This window comes from Ogataea parapolymorpha, chromosome V, assembly GCF_000187245.1.
Source record: "Ogataea parapolymorpha DL-1 chromosome V, whole genome shotgun sequence".
NCBI classification, from domain to species: Eukaryota; Fungi; Ascomycota; class Pichiomycetes; order Pichiales; family Pichiaceae; genus Ogataea; species Ogataea parapolymorpha.
Genome location: NC_027862.1, coordinates 165157 through 184070, shown reverse-complemented (window position 1 = coordinate 184070; position 18914 = coordinate 165157). Strand labels below are relative to the sequence as shown.

At 50.9% G+C, this 18914-nt stretch overlaps 11 protein-coding genes across 11 annotated transcripts; 6 read left to right on the top strand and 5 right to left on the bottom strand.

The window, feature by feature from the left end:
• Positions 1 to 58: 58 nt before the first annotated feature.
• HPODL_03875 (uncharacterized protein) lies at positions 59 to 1609 on the top strand (the record flags this gene model as incomplete). The annotated part of the gene is made up of 1 exon (XM_014078650.1): positions 59 to 1609. The coding sequence occupies one exon, from the start codon at positions 59 to 61 to the stop codon at positions 1607 to 1609; it is 1551 nt and encodes a 516-aa protein (XP_013934125.1).
• A 46-nt stretch (positions 1610 to 1655) lies between these two features.
• HPODL_03874 (uncharacterized protein) lies at positions 1656 to 2993 on the top strand (the record flags this gene model as incomplete). The annotated part of the gene is made up of 1 exon (XM_014078649.1): positions 1656 to 2993. The coding sequence occupies one exon, from the start codon at positions 1656 to 1658 to the stop codon at positions 2991 to 2993; it is 1338 nt and encodes a 445-aa protein (XP_013934124.1).
• A 124-nt stretch (positions 2994 to 3117) lies between these two features.
• Positions 3118 to 3957, top strand: HPODL_03873 (putative secreted protein; the record flags this gene model as incomplete). Its single annotated transcript, XM_014078648.1, has 1 exon — positions 3118 to 3957. The coding sequence occupies one exon, from the start codon at positions 3118 to 3120 to the stop codon at positions 3955 to 3957; it is 840 nt and encodes a 279-aa protein (XP_013934123.1).
• A 159-nt stretch (positions 3958 to 4116) lies between these two features.
• HPODL_03872 (Elongation factor G, mitochondrial) lies at positions 4117 to 6405 on the top strand (the record flags this gene model as incomplete). The annotated part of the gene is made up of 1 exon (XM_014078647.1): positions 4117 to 6405. One exon carries the CDS (start codon positions 4117 to 4119, stop codon positions 6403 to 6405), a length of 2289 nt encoding a protein of 762 aa, XP_013934122.1.
• A 51-nt stretch (positions 6406 to 6456) lies between these two features.
• HPODL_03871 (Transcription initiation factor IIB) lies at positions 6457 to 7473 on the bottom strand (the record flags this gene model as incomplete). The annotated part of the gene is made up of 1 exon (XM_014078646.1): positions 6457 to 7473. The coding sequence occupies one exon, from the start codon at positions 7471 to 7473 to the stop codon at positions 6457 to 6459; it is 1017 nt and encodes a 338-aa protein (XP_013934121.1).
• A 173-nt stretch (positions 7474 to 7646) lies between these two features.
• On the bottom strand, positions 7647 to 8267 carry HPODL_03870 (Ras-related protein Rab7; the record flags this gene model as incomplete). The annotated part of the gene is made up of 1 exon (XM_014078645.1): positions 7647 to 8267. The coding sequence occupies one exon, from the start codon at positions 8265 to 8267 to the stop codon at positions 7647 to 7649; it is 621 nt and encodes a 206-aa protein (XP_013934120.1).
• A 185-nt stretch (positions 8268 to 8452) lies between these two features.
• Positions 8453 to 9058, bottom strand: HPODL_03869 (Heat shock protein 26; the record flags this gene model as incomplete). Its single annotated transcript, XM_014078644.1, has 1 exon — positions 8453 to 9058. The coding sequence occupies one exon, from the start codon at positions 9056 to 9058 to the stop codon at positions 8453 to 8455; it is 606 nt and encodes a 201-aa protein (XP_013934119.1).
• Positions 9059 to 9665: 607 nt separating this feature from the next.
• Positions 9666 to 11555, top strand: HPODL_03868 (Vacuolar segregation protein 7; the record flags this gene model as incomplete). Its single annotated transcript, XM_014078643.1, has 1 exon — positions 9666 to 11555. One exon carries the CDS (start codon positions 9666 to 9668, stop codon positions 11553 to 11555), a length of 1890 nt encoding a protein of 629 aa, XP_013934118.1.
• A 161-nt stretch (positions 11556 to 11716) lies between these two features.
• On the top strand, positions 11717 to 14824 carry HPODL_03867 (NAD-specific glutamate dehydrogenase; the record flags this gene model as incomplete). The annotated part of the gene is made up of 1 exon (XM_014078642.1): positions 11717 to 14824. One exon carries the CDS (start codon positions 11717 to 11719, stop codon positions 14822 to 14824), a length of 3108 nt encoding a protein of 1035 aa, XP_013934117.1.
• Positions 14825 to 15101: 277 nt separating this feature from the next.
• Positions 15102 to 17492, bottom strand: HPODL_03866 (Protease KEX1; the record flags this gene model as incomplete). The annotated part of the gene is made up of 1 exon (XM_014078641.1): positions 15102 to 17492. One exon carries the CDS (start codon positions 17490 to 17492, stop codon positions 15102 to 15104), a length of 2391 nt encoding a protein of 796 aa, XP_013934116.1.
• A 78-nt stretch (positions 17493 to 17570) lies between these two features.
• HPODL_03865 (Cysteine proteinase 1, mitochondrial) lies at positions 17571 to 18902 on the bottom strand (the record flags this gene model as incomplete). Its single annotated transcript, XM_014078640.1, has 1 exon — positions 17571 to 18902. One exon carries the CDS (start codon positions 18900 to 18902, stop codon positions 17571 to 17573), a length of 1332 nt encoding a protein of 443 aa, XP_013934115.1.
• Positions 18903 to 18914: the final 12 nt, after the last annotated feature.

Genomic DNA, 18914 nt, shown 5'->3' with positions numbered 1-18914 from the left:
TTTAAATTTTCTTGTATATACATGGGCAAAATCGATATATAATAACAATCTAGATTTGATGGAGCAAAGTCATTTTGGAGGCTCAAGAGCCAACGGTGGCACCAGCAATGGTACCGGTGACGCCTTTGGACAAGCATCTGGAGTGTCGCATTATACTTTGCCCGGAGTAATGCAGTATTTGCAGTCGCAGTTTACCACAGTGGAGCGCAACAGGATGATGTCTGATTTGGAAAGGTCAGCTTTGAAACTTCGTATTGTGGAGCTCGAAAGCGAAAGAAATACGCTCAAGCTCCAAAATGAAAAGTTGAGAGCTCGTGTGGAGGAATTGGAAAAGGAACACACACAGACCAAGGAGCCTTCGACAGATGAATCAAATGTTGATCGTCTGCTTGCTGTGGACAATATCGATGTCACAAGACTTGTGAAGGCAAGACAATTCCTAAAGACGGCAACAAACGAGATTCTTTACATGCTGAAAAGTCCGACGGTCGAGCTTTCAGACCCATTGCATTTTTCTAAAGATGAGACATATGAATTTTACTCTAACCTTAACGCACGCTCGACGCCATCACAAAAGGCCAGCACACTATCTTCTCAGGATAGTGCTGCTGCTGATTACCTAGATATGGCTATTTCACTAGAGGCCAACACCAAGCCACACAATGACGCTAATCACAAAGTCCCTGCACAGGCTGTTGCTAAGCCATCCAAAACCACGGTTATAAACGAAACCATCGGCAAATGTTTTTTGGTCGATGGATTGTTATTTGCGTACCTACCGGATAAGAAATGCATCAACGTTTGGTCTAACTCCGAGAATGGTGTTGATTTGAAACACACCGTTTTGGTGGGCTCCACAAAAGTGGAAGACGTACTTTATCACAAAGAGGTGCTGATTGTTTTGAGCGTCAAACAGGTTCTTGCGTTTAAGCTGGAAACCAAAGAAAACTCACTTCCGCTCGCCACGTACGAGTGGGACGAACCTATACAGTTTGTCGATTTTAGGGAGGACAGACTCGTCGCCGTTTTTGATGACAAGGTTGAAATACTCAAGATAGAGCGTCAAGATGAATGTTTTGAGCCGATATATGCCATTGACCGCAATTCCGACATTAAGTTTCTGGCAGCCAAATTCACAAACCTGCACGATTATGATCTAGCAATTCTCTCTAACAAATCATTGATTTTGCGCAACACAAAACAACAATTCAAAAGCAAGCTCACGAAAACGAAAGCATGGAACGCAAAAACTTTTGATAATGTCATTGTGACACCGGAGTATGTTCTCTCACGAGAAAAAACAACTCTCTCTTGCATTTGGTATAAAGATCTCTCTTCTGACGAACGCGTTATTGAAGAGCTTTCGGATAAGGCTCAACTAGGCTTTTCACTTGATGACCCAGGCCTGGTGTTTGTCGTGAGCCCCAAAAATAATGGCTCCCAGTTGTTATTCTATCAATGGAGTGACGATGAGTGCAGCGTTTCTTCTCAGATGGAATTGGACGAGCAGTTCAAGGAGGTGTGCGTGGGACAGTTTGGCGGTAAAGGAGCAGTTGTGGGGGTTTCCGCAACCGGTATCTCTCTTTTCAACGAATGGGAAATAATTTAAGCAGATCCAGCGCTATGCAAGAAAAACATCGATTTGAATTTACACCATGATTGGCAACCATTTTGTGTTCAAAAGGGTTTTGCTAACCATCCTCTTTAGCTTCTTTGCATCGCTGTTGATCTACACTGATTATTTGCAGGAGTTGTACTTATTCAGCAATAAGTTCAGGCTCACAGAATTCAAAGTGGATATGAGCACCTATCACTTTCTGAAGAGATACTCTGACCTGGAACAGCATTCGCTATCTTCTATCAAGCTTTCAAAGGTCTTGGATACCATCGAGCAAACGAGTGGCGATTTGGATACTGCCGCTAAAGAATTATATCTATATCCCCCATTTCCCAAATTGGACCTCGTCTATGTGGGGCCCACATTTATCGAGAATGGTTCGCTATCGCTCAATTGTGAATACAGTTTCATGAAATTCAAATGCCGTGTGCAAGGGCTCATTCGCAGCGAAAAGACATATTTGGTTAACACATACTTGAGTGACTCGAAATTCGAGGAAATTGAGTTTCACGCTTCGTGGAAAAACATGGTCCAATTCTACAAGACCAATCGTCATAACGACGAGAACACTACCAATTTGCGTTTAATAGCGAATTACCTGTTCCTCTTCGGCTTCAACGGTACCCATATCCCTCTTTTTGCGTCCTCATCCGCTGAAGTCGACTCGGCAACCATTGAGAATAAGATCGAGCTTTACAATAAGATACAAAGCACTATTCGGGACTTCATCGGGTTGGTCCAATTAAAAATGGTCAATTTTGCGCTCATTGCAGTTTCGTTCATTGCTGTCTTGGTATTGCATCTTATTCTTTATTGGGTGCTCTACCTGGTGTGCGGGTATCGGTCGAAAAAAAATACAGAAAACGGCCCATCGGTGAATTACGAGGATGTTATTGTGCAGGATTTCAATTTGCACTCCAATTGTGCGATACAATTCGACCAACCAAGAAAGCCCGATTTGATTACCGGGTCATCTGATCTGGAGCAGCAGAGTGACAATAACGAAGATTTCCAGAACCAGGATTTATTGGGTAAAAGCCGTTTCGCGTTTGGGCTTATAATAATTTATTGTCTCGTCCACTATCTCGTGTACTACATTATTGATTTCCTAATTCAGCAAGCCATCAACCAGATCTTCCGGAGTGTCACAAATGGAGAAATTGAGCTGAGCGGGATAAGCAGCACAAACACGCTGGTTGCAACTTCAGGACTACCAGATTTGTCCCCGTTGTCCGATGGCTCCAGTTGGAACAATAGCGGCGGAGAAACGTTTACTTCGCTGCTAAATATTAGTGGCTTGGTTCTGAATACGCTTATATTCAGCTTTTTCCACTACCTTTATGGCATTTTGGTGTACGTTTACACGCTAACGTGAGTGTGCCAAGATTGGGCTCTCCGAATTTTTTTTTTAGAGCGGTGAATCCGATATATTCGAAAGCGGCTATAAAAAGGATCTGGTCGTCATAAAATGTGGGCTATCTTGCATACGATTGACGAAAATGAAACAATTTCTGCTCCTCCCGCTACTTTGCAAGGTTGCTTTTGGACGTGCAAATCCTATTGCATTTGCCGAGGCTCTTGCTTTGGAACATGGCTCCGGTTATGCAAACACCATGGGTGAAATTGCAATGCTCTACCCAACTGATAGAGAATGGTCGGAAGAGGCGGAAACGATCGCTCCATGTGGATCCTACGCTGCTCCTGGCAATAGATCGGAGTTCCCACTGGACGATGGTTTCGTGTCCTTGGTTGCAAAGTCTCACCAGGCATGGGCTGTCAACCTCAAGATTTCCTACAACAACAATCCAACGTCGAATGATGACTTTGATACCTGGGCTACTCATAACTTGACGAGCCAGATCGACATCGGACACACGTGCTACTACCTGCCAGATATTCCTTCGAACATCAATAGCGGAGACTATGCTACCATCCAGTTGGAATACATGGCTCTGGAAGATGACTCGAACGTGACACACTACGCCTGTGCCGATGTCGAGTTTGTTGAGAAGAGTGTCTTTGAGGTCACCCAGTATGCTCTGGCCTGCTTCAATGCTACCGATGACAACTACTACTCTAGCGAGATCACTGTGGACACTGCTTCCTGGTTCTCGTCTGCCTCCTCAGCACACTTTGCTACATTGTCTGAGAGCACTACATTGTCTCAGAGTACTACTTCCAGGGCTGCCGCCACCACTACCTCGTCAAGCAGCAGCAGCAGCAGGACCAGCTCTGCTACTTCCAAGTCTTCTTCCAGCTCCCGGGGTATGGCAGGACAAGTTGCAGCCTCTGGTCCATTCGGGCTTGTGTTTGGCTCTCTCTTGTTCTTCCTTCTATAGGTGAATGTACATATGCTAGAAAGTATATTGTGAGTTTCACTGGTAACTTTGTAGCACGTTCATTGGACTTGGGAGTTTCCACACTTTGGGTGTCGCACGACCCTTGTGGTTTTTTATTTTATTCTTTATTTCGAATTTTCACTGAATTATTTTCAGTTCATGTTTAGACTCGCCAGATTAGCTGCTGCACCGCGCGTTCTGCGGAGCGTGGCGCCTGTGCGGGCGTTCCATAGATCTGCTGCTGTGTGTGGCTACGAGGAGGAAAAGGTTGTGTTGGACAGCTTGTCTTCCAAGCTCTCCGAGGCCGACGTGAAAAGACTGTCCAAGATGAGAAATATAGGTATTTCTGCCCACATTGATTCCGGAAAAACCACGTTTACCGAGCGTGTGCTGTTCTACACCGGTCGTATCAAGGCAATCCACGATGTTCGTGGAAAGGACGGTGTCGGTGCCAAGATGGACCATATGGATCTGGAGAGGGAAAAGGGAATTACTATTCAGTCTGCTGCCACGTACTGTTCCTGGGATAAAGACAACGAACACTACCATTTCAATCTTATCGACACTCCTGGCCACATTGATTTCACTATTGAGGTCGAGCGTGCGCTGAGGGTGCTAGACGGTGCAGTGCTTGTTGTTTGTGCGGTTTCTGGTGTTCAGTCTCAGACGGTGACTGTTGATAGACAGATGAAGAGATATAATGTTCCTAGAATCACTTTCATCAACAAGATGGATAGAATGGGCGCCAATCCGTGGAGAGCCGTTGAACAGATCAACAAGAAGCTGAAGATCGCTGCTGCTGCCGTGCAAGTGCCTATTGGAGCAGAAAAAGAGCTTTCTGGGGTGGTGAACATTATTGACCGCCAATCGATTTATTTCGAAGGCTCGCAGGGAGAAAAGTTGAGGATCGAGAAAGAGGTTCCTGCCGATCTTGTTGACCTTGTTGAGGAGAAAAGAGCTACTCTGATCGAGATGCTGGCCGACGTGGATGACGAGCTGGCAGAGGTGTTTTTGAACGAGGAGGAACCAAGCACAGACTTGATCAAGGCTGCTATTCGCCGTGCTACCATTGCTAGAAAGTTCACTCCGGTGTTGATGGGGTCTGCGCTGGCCAACAAGGGTGTGCAGCCCGTTCTGGACGCCGTTGTGGACTACCTGCCTAATCCGTCTGAAGTTTTGAACACGGCCCTGGATATTGCCAATAACGAGGCCCCAGTCAATTTAATTGCCGCCTCGAACCAGCCGGCCGTTGTGCTCGCCTTCAAGCTGGAGGAGGGCAAGTATGGCCAGCTGACGTACCTGCGTGTGTATCAGGGCCGTTTGAAGAAGGGAATGATGATCACACACGTCAAGACGGGCAAGAAAGTGAAAATTGCCCGACTCGTGAGAATGCACTCGAACGACATGGAAGACGTGGACGAAGTGGGAGCCGGTGAGATCTGCGCCACGTTCGGAATCGACTGCGCCTCCGGAGACACGTTCACGGACGGCCAGGTGAACTACTCCATGTCGTCGATGTACGTTCCGGACGCTGTGGTGTCGCTGTCGATCCACCCTAAGACCAAAGATGCGGTGAATTTCTCCAAGGCTGTGAACCGGTTCCAGAAAGAGGACCCTACGTTCCGTGTGCACTACGACAAAGACTCGAAAGAGACCATTATCAGCGGAATGGGAGAGCTGCACTTGGAAATTTACGTCGAGAGAATGCGTCGTGAGTACAACGTCGAGTGCACGGTCGGCCGTCCTAGAGTTTCGTACAGAGAGACCGTCCTCGGCAGCACTCCGTTCGAGTACACGCACAAAAAACAGTCTGGAGGTGCTGGTCAGTATGCCAAGGTGATGGGTGAGTTCAAGGCCACGTCCCTGTGCGACCCAGAATACGTTGGCGCGTCGCCAGAGGAAGATATTCGGTTCAAGAATAATTTCCAGACTAAAATCGTGGGTGGAAAAATTCCTGAAAAATATCTCCTGGCCTGTAGCAAGGGATTCGAGGAGAGTTTGGAAAAGGGCCCGCTTACCGGCTCGCGCGTTCTGGGCGTGCACATGCTGATCGACGACGGTCAGACACACGTGGTGGATTCGTCGGAGCTGTCTTTCAAGACGGCCACGCAGTTTGCGTTCAAACAGGCGTTCCTGAACGCGCAGCCGGTCGTTCTGGAGCCGATCATGAACGTGGTGATGACCTCGCCGACCGAGTTCCAGGGCGCTGTCATTGGTCTGATCAACAAGCTCGGCGGCGTGATCCAGGACACCGAAAACACGGCAGAGGAGTTCACCATCACGAGTCTGTGCTCGCTGAACAATCTGTTCGGTATTGCTTCGCAGCTGCGTGCTCTGACTCAAGGAAAGGGAGAGTTCACGATGGAGTTCAAGGAGTACCAGCCTTGTCCGCCACAGCTGCAAAAAAAGCTGGTGGAGGAGTACCAGAAGAAGGGAAAGAAGGATTAGTGTATATATCGTTGTATATAGCCCGTATAAAGAGAGCTTTAGATATTTTTTTTAGTTGAGCGCAGACATGTCGACCTTGCCCGAGTCGATCCAGGACTGGTCGACCAGCTTGTCGCGGGCGGCAGACATGTGCACATACGACGACTTGATGGTTCCCTCAGAAACACCGGTCTTCTCGCTGATCCGCGACAGCGGGATTTGTTGCTTAAAGATGGCCGTCGAAAAATAGATAACCGTGGCGGCGATCGTGGTGGGCGACCGTCCCTCCAGCACACCCAGCTCCTTGAGCGTGCGTGCAATGTGCTGTGCAGAGGTGGTGATCTGCGGCGAGAGACCCAAATGCGAGCAGAATCGGCCCACAAGATCCTCCGGATTGGTCTGTGTGGTGGAGATATTGTTGTTGCGGCGAGTGATGAGTCCATCCTGTTCTGCGTCTTTCCTCTGGATGATCTGCTTGATGATCTTGAACACCTTCCCGATATCCTTTTTCGGCACGTTTGTCAGCGCCCAGATTTCGTTGTACGTTCTAGGCACGTCTGCCTTACGACACCCAAAGAAAATCGATGCGGCCATAATGGCCTCCTGGCTCTTTCCCCTTAGCATCTTGTCGTCATGCACCAGCTTGTACACCTCTTTGGCGCCGTCCTGAACAACACGCGGCAATTGGTATCCATCACAAAGCTGCGAGATCTTGGAATACGCCGACTGCAATGCGTAGTCCTTTCTATCAACGACACTACGGTTCTGGATCCGGTTCAGCTCCTTGGCTGCCCGGTTTCCGTCCACTCCAGCACTGATGACCGTAGACAGTTGGTCTGAATCGAGCGCTCCGTTCGTGGCCTCTCCCACACGCGATGGATCGTCTCCGTTCTGGTCATCGTTGGCAAACGTTCTCCATTCAGAACGAGTATCTATTATTCGCGAACTCAACACCAGGCCGCAAAGAGCACAGACGATGTCTCCCTCGCTGTGTCTCTCAACGATCTCTGGAGGATACACCTTACACTCTGGACAAACCAGAGTGATGTTAAGGTTGACGCCCTTTGGTCTTTCGGATGGCGAAGGCATAAAGACAAGAAAAAAAATTACAGCCGGTGCTTATGTAAATACAATTATGGTCGGTGAGATTTGAAAGTACAAATGGCGATGGGAAACGATTAGCAGGAAGAAGAGGGGCGGGATCAAAGTTGCAATGGATAGTCCAACTCAATTGGTGTACAACTTCGCCAGGACGTGCACTCCTAACAGCTACACGACCCATAGCTATCTCCATCGACATGGATGTTCACTGCGTCTGTATAGTCGTCACTGAACTCTAGACTCTCTTCCTGCTGCAGCGCGTTTCTGGCCACCACGTCGAACGCCTGCTCCACGTTGACAGCCTCCTTTGCGCTTGTTTCGAAGTATGGCAGGTTTCCCATGCTGGCACACAGCGACTGCGCTTTCTTGGACGAAACAAGTCTCTTGTTCTCCTCCACGTCGATCTTGTTGCCGATCACCACAAACGGAAAGTTGTCAGGGTCTTTGATGTTGGCCTGGATAAGAAACTCGTCCTTCCAGCTTTGTAGGTTCTCAAACGACTTGGTGTTGGTCACGTCGTACACCAGGACACAGCAGTCTGATCCTCGGTAGAAAGCAACTCCCAAAGACTGGAACCGCTCTTGGCCAGCCGTATCCCAAATCTGCATTGTCACTTGTTTATCGTCAATGACAAGGTCCTTGGGCAGGAAGTCGGCCCCGATGGTGGCCTTGTACTGCTGCGAGAACTTGCCATTGATGAACTGCTGCATCAGAGACGTCTTTCCAACGCCAGAGTCGCCCAAAATAATAACCTTGAGGATGGTTTTCTTACGAGTGGACATGGGCAATTGTAAAATGATGAGGCAAAGGCAAAAATATTTACGTAAGGAGAAACCAAGTTCCTACAATTATTCTAGTTGATGTTTAATTGTTTCATTAAGAACTATAAATTCGACATATCCATAACTCATAACTTGGGATGAAAACTCCACTTCAAGCTACTCATCCCATCGGAATTGAGACCCGCTTATGCGGACTTCTTGTCGTACGACTCGCTGCTCGAGATCTCAATTCTCTGCAGTCCCTCGTCTTCCTCGCCACTCTTTGGAACGGTCAAGTTCAACAGGCCGTTCTCAAACTTGGCTTGGATCTTGTCACCGTCAACCTTCACTGGCAACTTCAAAACCCGTGAGAATTTACCAACGGTTCTTTCGGTGTAAGTGTTGTTAGCCTTGGTCTTCGTTGTCTCGCGCTCTGGAATTTCACCCTTGACAATCAGCTCATTCGTCTTCTTGTTGTAGTCAATGGTGACCTTGTCCTTAGGGGCTCCTGGAATGGCAACAGTCACGTCGTACGAGTCGTCGTTGTCGTGGATATCAACTGGTGGAGCAAAGCTGTCATCGAAGAAAGCAGATGGCCTGAACAGGTCCCATGGGCCAGAGGTCTGGTTCGATGGTCTGGCCACCTCCTTTCCCTCATTTCCGCTCTTTTTGTTCTCCAGTCTTCTGTTGCCTGGAGCCGTGGAGGCAACCGATGATCTGAAGAATGGATCGTTGAACAGGTTGTTCAGCTGTGCAACCTCCTGGTTGATGTTCTCAAAGAAGCTGTAGAATGGATCGTTGTAGTAAGACATCTTGTTCGCGCTTTGTGATTGACTTGTACTCAAACTAATCTCTGGGTTGCAATGGGGCCACCACCAGGTCAAATTTATACCCTGTTGCCACGAGCCGCAGAGCCACAGTTACGTAAGCCGCCGCCGCGCCATCGAAATTTCTGGGCACCGCAGGAACTTTCTGGAGAGCAGGAGAGCACCAATCTGCTGTTCTCCAGCGTTCCCGAAAGCTCCATCTGGTGATTGCTTGCCACAATTTGCCGGGCGACCTCACGCCACCACATCTGCCACTCCAATTGCCTGTCTTATTGCGCCAGCTGGCACTTGGCAGTCGTCCTGCGTTACTCTTTTGAAACACTCCAAAACTTTCGCACCCTCACACGCATCATCTCTTTTTTCCTGCCTGGCGCGTTGGATCTGCATGGGGGGCAGTCTGGGTCTCCAGGTGGACACGTCGCATTACAACTTAGCACGGCGTGCCGCATACGAGCGGGCAGGTTCGGTTTACGTAAGCCGAAATTCTCCTTGCAAATACCCAGGCGAAAAAGATCTTTTAAGGCGCAAATACTGGGCGTGGATGTTATAACCCAGCATCTAGAACTGCTGTATTGTTGATACCACTGACACTATGTCGCGGCCCAAGCAAACAGAGGTGCCGTCCAAACCGGCGTTTTCAAACGCCCAGCGAGTCGGGTCTGGAGGATCTGACACCGATGGGCGACGCAACTTTACTCCCGAGAACAAAGGTCTGGCGGCGAAGCAGGATGCGAAGAATAAGAATACCAAGTCGTCGATGGTTGCCGTTGTGCAGGAGCAGGCGCAGAACCCGAATCTTGTGCACATATTGCCCGTCTCGAATATAGTCAACACTGTTGGTTCAGGGACCTCTTCTGCGACGACGGGGTCCGGATCCGGATCGAGCGCGGTGGCCAACGGGACGATGGGCAGTTCCGCGTCGGCAAGCGTGTCGCGCCAGGTGAGCTCGGCAGACATCACCAAGACGGCCAGTCCGACTACAGGGAATGGCGCGTCAGACTCGTTTTTGACACACCTCAAGTCGAAGCGGTCGGTTATTGACGGGCCGGTGATGGAGGACGGGCTGCGGCCCAAGAAGGGTGGCGCGGCGTCGAGTTTGATGAATTTGCGCAACGCCAACACGGTTTCTTCGACCTCGACGATACAGAGCAAGGCGTCTTCGAGAGCCGAGTTTTTCGCTGCAAAATTACACGACGCGATCAAGGTGGACGACAAAAACAGCTCGGACTCAGAGGAGACGTTTGTCTACGACACCTCGACGAACGAGCGACCGGGCGAGCCGGAGACAGCGAACGACGAGACGCTGACGGCGCAGCAGACGATCAGCGACGGTGTGCGCGATAGAGAGGCGCCGGCCGCGACTGTTGTGCGGCTGGAGGATGCGCCGAGCGAGACGTGCAGCAACCGGTCGGAACACAACTTCAACTCGACAACGAGCCAGGATCGCCCAGAAGAGCAGGACCGTGCGCAGTCGAAGTCGCCGTTGCCGCGCGCCGAGGACAGGAACCAGCTGCGGCAGATCACGTCGCGAGTTTTCGACTCGAAAGGCGTGATCCCGAGACGATATTCAGGCATGAATTACGAGATCGACGATCTGGAAGAGACATATCCAGCGCAGCAGGTGAACGAGCCGGATATCTATTCCGACTCGGACGACGACGCGTCGTTGAGCGAGCACGCATACAACAACAACTATGGCAGCATCAGCTCAGATGGGTACCTGAGCAATTTCCAGAACGGCGTTTATTTGCAGCAGCCGTTTTTGGAGTCCCGCAACAACAAGTTGGGAGGCAGCAAACTGAAACGCAAGCCGAAAAACTTGTATTTTTCGCCGCACGACTTCACGGGCGCGCGCGAGGTGCGCATTCGCCAGATCAAGAGCTTCTGCTACACAATAGGACTAATATTGGTGCTGCTGAGTGTGGGGTTCATGAGTGGCTTTATTCTGGCCACAACGAAAGAATTGCAACATACGCAGATCGACGCCATTTCCGACGTGCTCATCTCGCAGGAGGAGCTTGTGTTCAGCATGGAGGTGGAGAGCTTCAACCCTGGGTTCCTGTCGATCACGATTCAGGACGCCAACATCGACGTCTTTGCGCGGTCGCAGTACGTGGACGCCGAGGAGGCCGACAAGAAGAAGAAGCCGCGGCCGGTCTCGACCATTTTGCTGGGCACCGTGACCAGCCTGGACGTGCCGCTGCATTTTCAAGGCGGCTTTTTCAACCGACAGCTGGATTGGAGCATGACGGAAATAAAAATTAAAAATCCCTGTTCATTTGACGACTCTGGCGAAATTAAAATTCTCGAGCCGTCCGAGAAATGGCTCAACATCTCGAAAAACCCCTTTGATCTGATCATTCGCGGAGTTCTGAGCTACCAACTGCCGATCTCAACGTCGAACCAGACGGTCAGCGTAAGTAGAACGTTCGAGGTGAACCCGAAGGACCTAGAGGGCCCTATTCCGGGCACCAAGGAATAAATTAATGGTTAGTGTGCTATTGTGGAAAAAGCGCCATTAGTGCAGATGGCGCCTCTCCACCAATCCCGAAATAAAAGGTTTTTGTAAATATTTCTGCCAGTGCATACGGCTATATAGAGCGTATAAATTGGCAGGTGTTCCCACTGCGCTATTTTATAACCATGACACTTGAACAAAAGCTAGGTGGACTAACCATCCACAACAATTTCAGCGCAACCTCTTTCCAGAACGTGGAAAAAGCAGATTTGCAGGGCCCCGGCTACAAATCTGCGGTCTTCTCTGGCAAAGAGGACCAGATGGTCCAGGTGATGGACGAGCTCGACTCCACAGGATTCATCCCCGAGAACCTGATCGAGTCTGAAACAAGGTATTTTTACGAGTCGCTTGGCATTGACGACACATATTTTGCTTCAGAGTCCGTCTCTGTCATCGTCTCGCATATACTTGCCCTTTATTCTGCAAAGGTGGATGCCTTTGCGAGAGGGCTCACGGATCGCCCGTTCCTGCATCATCGCCGTGAGACCGACGACCACGCTGTCTACTTTGATGCCGCAGGCTGGGACGATTTTGAGCAGGAAATTGACGACAAATACCTCGATCGTGCCGTGGAGGAAACCCCCTACCGCTTGGAGTCCTTCAATTCCAGATTGCCGTCCGGTGACGTGGTGAAATGCCAGTTTGTTTACAAATGCAAGTTCGACACGCAGGGGGTGTCGGCCGGCAGCGACATTGAGCACGTCGGAGACTCCACCTTTTTGAAAACTGCCACTCCCCACACTAAATTGCTATATTCAGAAGTTTTGAACGAATTGGCAGCCACCGAGGGTCCCGTGATTAAACATTTTACTGTGGCTGCCACGGGCGAACAAAGGATTATCATTGGGTACCGCCGTAACAGCTCGCCTCGTTACAGCTCGGCACTCAGCACATTGGCCAAGTACTACAATGTGAACCTCAGACGCAAGTATGTGGAGAACTTTGCCAATGGCTATTCCATCATCTCCATGTACATCGACTACACGGATGGCCTGAGTCCTGATGCTACCATCTACCAGATGGCCAAGGAGGCCTCTTTGTTGTACTGCATTCCGAACAACATGTTCTACAGCAAGTTCGCCAGCGGTGAGATGTCCATCCAGGAGTCTATCTACGCCCATTGCGGTGTCATCTTCGTGACACATTTCCTCAACAGACTCGGGCCGGAGTTCAATGCGCTCAGAGAGCTGCTGTCGCACTCTGTCTCGCCACAGCACGCTGAAATTATCAGCAAGATTAAAAAGAGACTCACGTCCGAGACGTACACCCAGTCGTACATTGCCGAGTGTTTTGAAAACAACAAGGACCTGATCAGCCAGCTGTACAGACATTTTGTTGACCACCACTACACCTCGACCTCGCTACAGTCCACTCTTTCCTACCAGAGAGTGGAGAAAGTGAGTCCGATCGAGAACGACGAGGACTTTGAGAAGGCGCTCAACAGGTCGGCTTCAGCCAACGAGGGCCACAAGCTCGTTCTGCGGGCATTGTACTCGTTCAACAAGAGCGTTCTCAAGACCAATTTCTTTGTCACGTCCAAGATCGCGCTCTCTTTCAGACTGAAGCCATCGTTCCTGCCAGAAACGGAGTATCCACAGACACCATTTGGAATGTTTTTCGTTGTTGGTTCTGATTTCAGAGGTTTCCACATCAGATTCAGAGACGTTGCTCGTGGAGGGATCCGTATCGTCAAGTCCCGGACCAAGGACAATTACTTCACCAACATGAGAACACTGTTTGACGAAAACTACAACCTCGCAAGCACTCAGCAGCGCAAAAACAAGGATATCCCAGAAGGTGGGTCTAAAGGTGTGATTCTGCTGAACCCTGGCGCTGCCCAAGAACGTCCGAAGGAGTGCTTCACCAAGTACATTGACTCCCTGCTGGACCTTTTGATCAAGGATCCTCGTAAAGAAACCATTGTGGACCTCTACAACAAACCAGAGATGCTGTATATGGGGCCAGACGAAAACACTGCAGGGTTTGTGGACTGGGCTACTCTGCACGCTCGCAAGAGAGGTGCCAAGTACGGCTTCCCTTGGAAGGCCTTCTTCACCGGAAAGTCGCCTACTCTCGGTGGCATTCCTCACGATGAGTATGGAATGACGTCTCTTAGTGTCAGAGCGTACACGGAGAAGATCTACGAAAAGCTGGGTATCACCGACTTAGGAAAAATCACCAAGGTGCAGATAGCTGGTGGAGACGGAGATTTAGGCTCAAACGAAATCAAGCTGTCCAGAGAAGAAAAGTACGTTGCTATTGTTGATGGCTTTGGAGTGGTTGTGGACGAGGACGGACTGGACAAGAAGGAGCTGTTGAGATTGGCGCACGAGCGTAAGGGCAACCAGCACTTTGACAAATCCAAGCTTGGGCCTAAGGGCTACTTGGTTTTGGTCGACGACACTGATGTCAAGCTTCCAGACGGCCGTGTTATTGCCAGCGGGTTGACGTTCCGGAACAACTTCCATTTGACGTTGAAGGAGAACTTCCCGAACAACTTCATCAAGCTGTTTGTTCCGTGCGGAGGCCGTCCGAACTCACTGGATGCCAACAATGTGCACAGCCTGATCGACGAAAAGACCGGCAAGAGTATCATTCCGTTCATTGTTGAAGGAGCTAACCTGTTCATTACGCAGCCAGCAAAGCTGATGCTGGAAAAAGCTGGTGCTATTGTGTTCAAGGACGCCTCGACCAACAAGGGTGGAGTGACTTCTAGCTCGCTGGAGGTTTTGGCAGCCCTCTCGTTCGATGACGAAGGGTTCCTCAAACACATGTGTGTGGACTCTGCCACCAATAAGGTTCCGGAGTTCTACAAGCAGTACGTGAAGGAGGTTCAGCAGATCGTGGTTCGCAACGCACGCAATGAATTCGAGCTTTTGTGGTCGCTGAAGGAGCAGACAGGCAAGCCTTTCAGCATCCTCAGCGACGAGCTTTCTATGGCTATTAACAAGTTGGCCGACGAGCTGGCCTCCTCCAAGGAATTGTGGGATGACGACGAGAAGTTCAGAAACGACGTGCTTACCGACGCTCTCCCTAATTTGCTGCTCAAGCAGATCGGCATCCAGACCATCCTCAAGAGAGTGCCTACGGCATATCTGCGGGCGATCTTTGCGACTCGTCTGGCATCGGAGTTTGTGTACTCTAGGGGAATCGACAGCAACCCTGCCAAGTTCCTTGAGTTCATTTCTTCTCTGAAACGGCGGTTCGAGGCTGCTCAGCGGACCGTCGGCTAAGTTCGAGGTCGACACGTCTCTGGGCCTCGTACTCGATCATGTTGGACTCCATGATACGGGTCCCGATAGAATCGGCTATAAAAGCGGTGACAAATGTCGACACGCCCAAATAGACTTTCCATTTGAGCGGCAGTGCTTGATATCGCTGCCATAGAGACCGGTTTGGTGGGTGTGGACGTTTTGTTGTTCTAGAAGACATAAAGATTACTCCACACTTTTTCACACAGCCATAAAAAAAATAACTTAAATAAAATTAAATCTGACTTTTTTATTTACATTATGCAGAGTCGTGTGAGGTGATACGGTACATACTCTCGCCCTCCATATCATCGTCCTCTTCGAGGCCGTTGAATGTATTGTATAACCGTTCTCTTTCCTGGTCCTCCTGTCGTAGATAGTCGGAATCGGATTTCGGATTCCTGGATGTGGTGGCTGTTTTGGCTGAATTGGCCTGCAGCTTCGATGCATCGAGCGAGTTGCGCGCCATGGCGGCCATTCTGCTGACCGACGCATTGGACGACTCGCCGATCGACGCCGAGCGCTGCGACTGCGCGTACTCGGAGTCAAAGTCGTCCTCCGGCTGGATGATGTCGAACTCGTACTCGTCCCGTCTGCGGGCCCGGCCTGGCTTTTTGCGGCTCTTGAGCATCCAGATGCAAATGATGAAGCCCAGTGCAAGGAAGAACACAAAGTACTCCTCGTAGTGCGTGTCAGACGCCCGATACACGCCGTCTCCGGTCTCAGCCGACGGCGTGGCTTGGTCTGTAGAGGCGATGGTGCTGGTCACGGTTGGGGCGATTGACAGGGTGCTGGATGCGGCAATAGCGGTTGTGTCCTTGTGGTCGCCCTGAGTCTCACTGTAATCCTCGTCCAAGCTGAATCGTTTGGCCTTTTTTGGATCGAGAGACTCACCGAATAATCGCAGCTGCCAGTTTTCGAACGTGAGTTTGTTGCGCTCGTTGGTGTTGCGCACCTCCAGAGTCCAGTTACCCGGGCCAGGCTCCCCCCAGTGCGCGACAGACGAGAAGGTCCAGTTGCGGAACCCGTCACTGTTGCGGTCGCGCTTTCTGCTCTGGCCCAGGTCCGATTTGATCCCGTTCGGCGACACAAGTGTCACCTCCACGTCGCCGCGTCGCTCCGCCGCGATGTTCACCGTGACGGTCACGTGCTCGATCCGCTCCAAATTGGCAGCCACCAGGTCCTCGCTCGTCACCTCGAACGTGGTTGTCACGGAGCCCACGTTATCGACTTTTTTGTTCGCATGCTGCACGGGCGAGTAGTACCACGCCTGCGGCTTGAGAAGGGTCCAGTTCTGCGCCGCCCGTACCATGCGGTCTGCGTCAAGTTTTCCCCAGCCGAACACCGGCGAGTAGCGACGGCCCTCAATGTACGAGTTCTGCCAGCTCGGGTCGTTCGAGTTGACTTCCGTTGCCTCCTTCACCGTCAGTGCCTGGACGTCACGCCACGTGAGGTCTGGATTGGCCTGTAAAATAAGCGCATAAATTCCTGCTGCCAATGGAGCAGCAGCAGACGTGCCGCCATGCGCAGCCGTGCACTGATTGTTGATGTCGGTGGTATGGATGTGCTCGCCCGAGCCGGAGGAGTACGTGGACACCATCACGGCTGTGCACGACTCGGCGTACGGCGGATGCAGTCCCTTGTGGTCTATCGAGGTCACTGTGATGGAATATATGCTGTTTGTGTATCCGTCGAAATTGCAGTTATCGTTGTGGTAGCCGCCGTTCCCGCTCGCAAACACGTACAGCGCGCCTTTCTCCTTTCTGCCTTCCTGGATGCCCTTCAGAATGGCCTCGCGGACCACTTTTTCGGGCACGTCCATCGACTGCCCATCGTCGGGCGGGCCCCACGAGCATGAATAGATGTCGTTCACGTCGAGACCGTGGATCATGGCGATTGCCTCGTCCTCAGACGTGATCTCCCCCGACAGTATGCGGATCCCAGACACCTTGGAGTCGTACGCCACGCCAACGCCGCAGTACCCGTTGCCCTTGGCGGCTGCTATCTCTGCCGCGCACCGTGTGCCGTGGTAGTCGTCGGACAGACGCGGCTTGGGCAGCGGGCCGTTGTCATTGTAGTCGTAGGATCCCTCTTTGCAGAAATTGCTAGCAAGATCGGGACTTTCGTAGTCCAGGCCGTCGTCGACCAACGCGGTGACCACGCCCGATCCGGTAATATTGCGCTTCCACACAGGAACCACGTTAACGTCGTGACCCGGGAAGTTGGGGTTCAGAATGTGCCACTGCTCGGGGAAGATCGGATCGTCGATGCGGAAGTCTTTTTTTGCGTTCTCTATGGGCTCCATGGACGAATCGACAGCCGGTACTGGTGCTCTGTGCACGAGCCTTTTGGGAGGCAGCATGTGGACCGATCGCACACCTGCGTCCGCCAGAACGTTACTGAGACCGCTCTCACGTTTTTGCAGTCGCTCTGGCTCGCCGTGGAGCGTTTTCAGCTGCTCTAGGGACAACAGCTGTGGTTCAGCCTCTTTGTCCTTGTGTACAGAAAAAACATGGTACTTGTCCACCGCGCGCGAGGGATGCTCGTAGTTCAGTTCAGGCAGTTTCTGGAGCAGCCCTGCAACCTTGTCAGCCGAGATCTCCAACAAAAAGTAGTGCTTCTGCCGGTAATCTCGCGGCGGAATAAACATGTTTGGTAAAAACAGCGCAGCGGAAAAATAATTCTAAAAAAAAAAGTTAAAGGTGTAATAATTAAAATATTATTTTCTTTACATGTTGGCCAGGGCTCCCATAGGGTCGTATGGCGGAAGAACAATTGGGTCAGTGTCAAGAAGCTTGACCAGCTCTGGCACCTCACTCTTCTCCACAACCACCTGGTACACGTACTCCTTGAAGTAATCGTGCGTCATCACATAGTAGCCTTCGCTGCCCTTTTTGTTGGACCAGCTATTTTCCACTCTGTAACGCACGGGTTTGCCATTGTCGTCCAAGTGGACGCCTGTGATCAGCATCGCATGGGTCATGAGCGACTGGTTGTAGAGGACACGCGAGGCCTTGTCGACGGCACGGTGGTCGTAACCGATCAGCTTGTAATCCCAAAGGTCGATGTCCATGATTCCTCTGTTGTTGTCCATGAACTTTGGCGTGTCGGTGCCGAAGAAAACGGCCTTGTTGTTCTTGATACGATGGACGACGGCGTCCGCAAGCACGTCGATTTCCACGTTCAAATAAGTGACCGGATTTGTGCCCACAACGTTGTTGAGCCTGTCGATCTTGATCATTCTGTTGTACGGGTTTCTAGGATCGTTCAGCAGAGAAATGTACTCTGGCGTGTCGAACTCGATCACGTCCTTCACAAACGCCTTGGGCGTCGTCGTGATCGTCTGGAACTTGCCGTCTTTGTCGTAGAAGTCCCAGGTAAATTCTTTGTCGGGAGCCGGAGGCACGCCCAAAAAGATACACTGCAGTCTGTACACCTCGGCGATCATCTTTGCCTTGTCGTCCTCCACAGACTTGCCTGCAGCAAGCTTTTCCCGCAAAATCTGTGCGTACTCGCGCAGCTTGGCTAGCAAAAGCTTGTTCATCACGCGCGAGGCCGTGGTGTTGTAGCTGTCGGGATAGACGGCGTTGGGGACAATTCCGTACTTGTCGACGATCTGGGTCATCATAGTGAACTGGCCGCCGTCACCGATCGGGTCAGTGAGGAAGAATTGCACCAAACGCGAACTCACGTCCTCTTTGTACGTGTCGCAGATCTGGTCGAGGAAATAGTTAGCCTTTTCGAGCTTATCGTAGAAAAACAAGTACGACGGAGAAAGCTGGCATTCTTTCAGATTAAATTTGGACATGAGCTTGAGACGCAACATGTTGGTGGAGGCAAATAGCCAGCAGCGGCCAGAAGCCTTCTGGTCAGTCACCGGCGCGCCCTCCTGCTGGACCTTGGTGTTGAAGACATGGATGTCCGCAATCTCGCGAGATCTGTTGATAAGCAATTCCTCGATGTTGCCGTGCTGGAACACAGACGCAGCCAGCTTGCTGACGGGGTCTTTCTCAAACGACTCCGTCCATTGAGCAATTGAATTGAGGGATATTTCAGACATGGGAGTAAATTA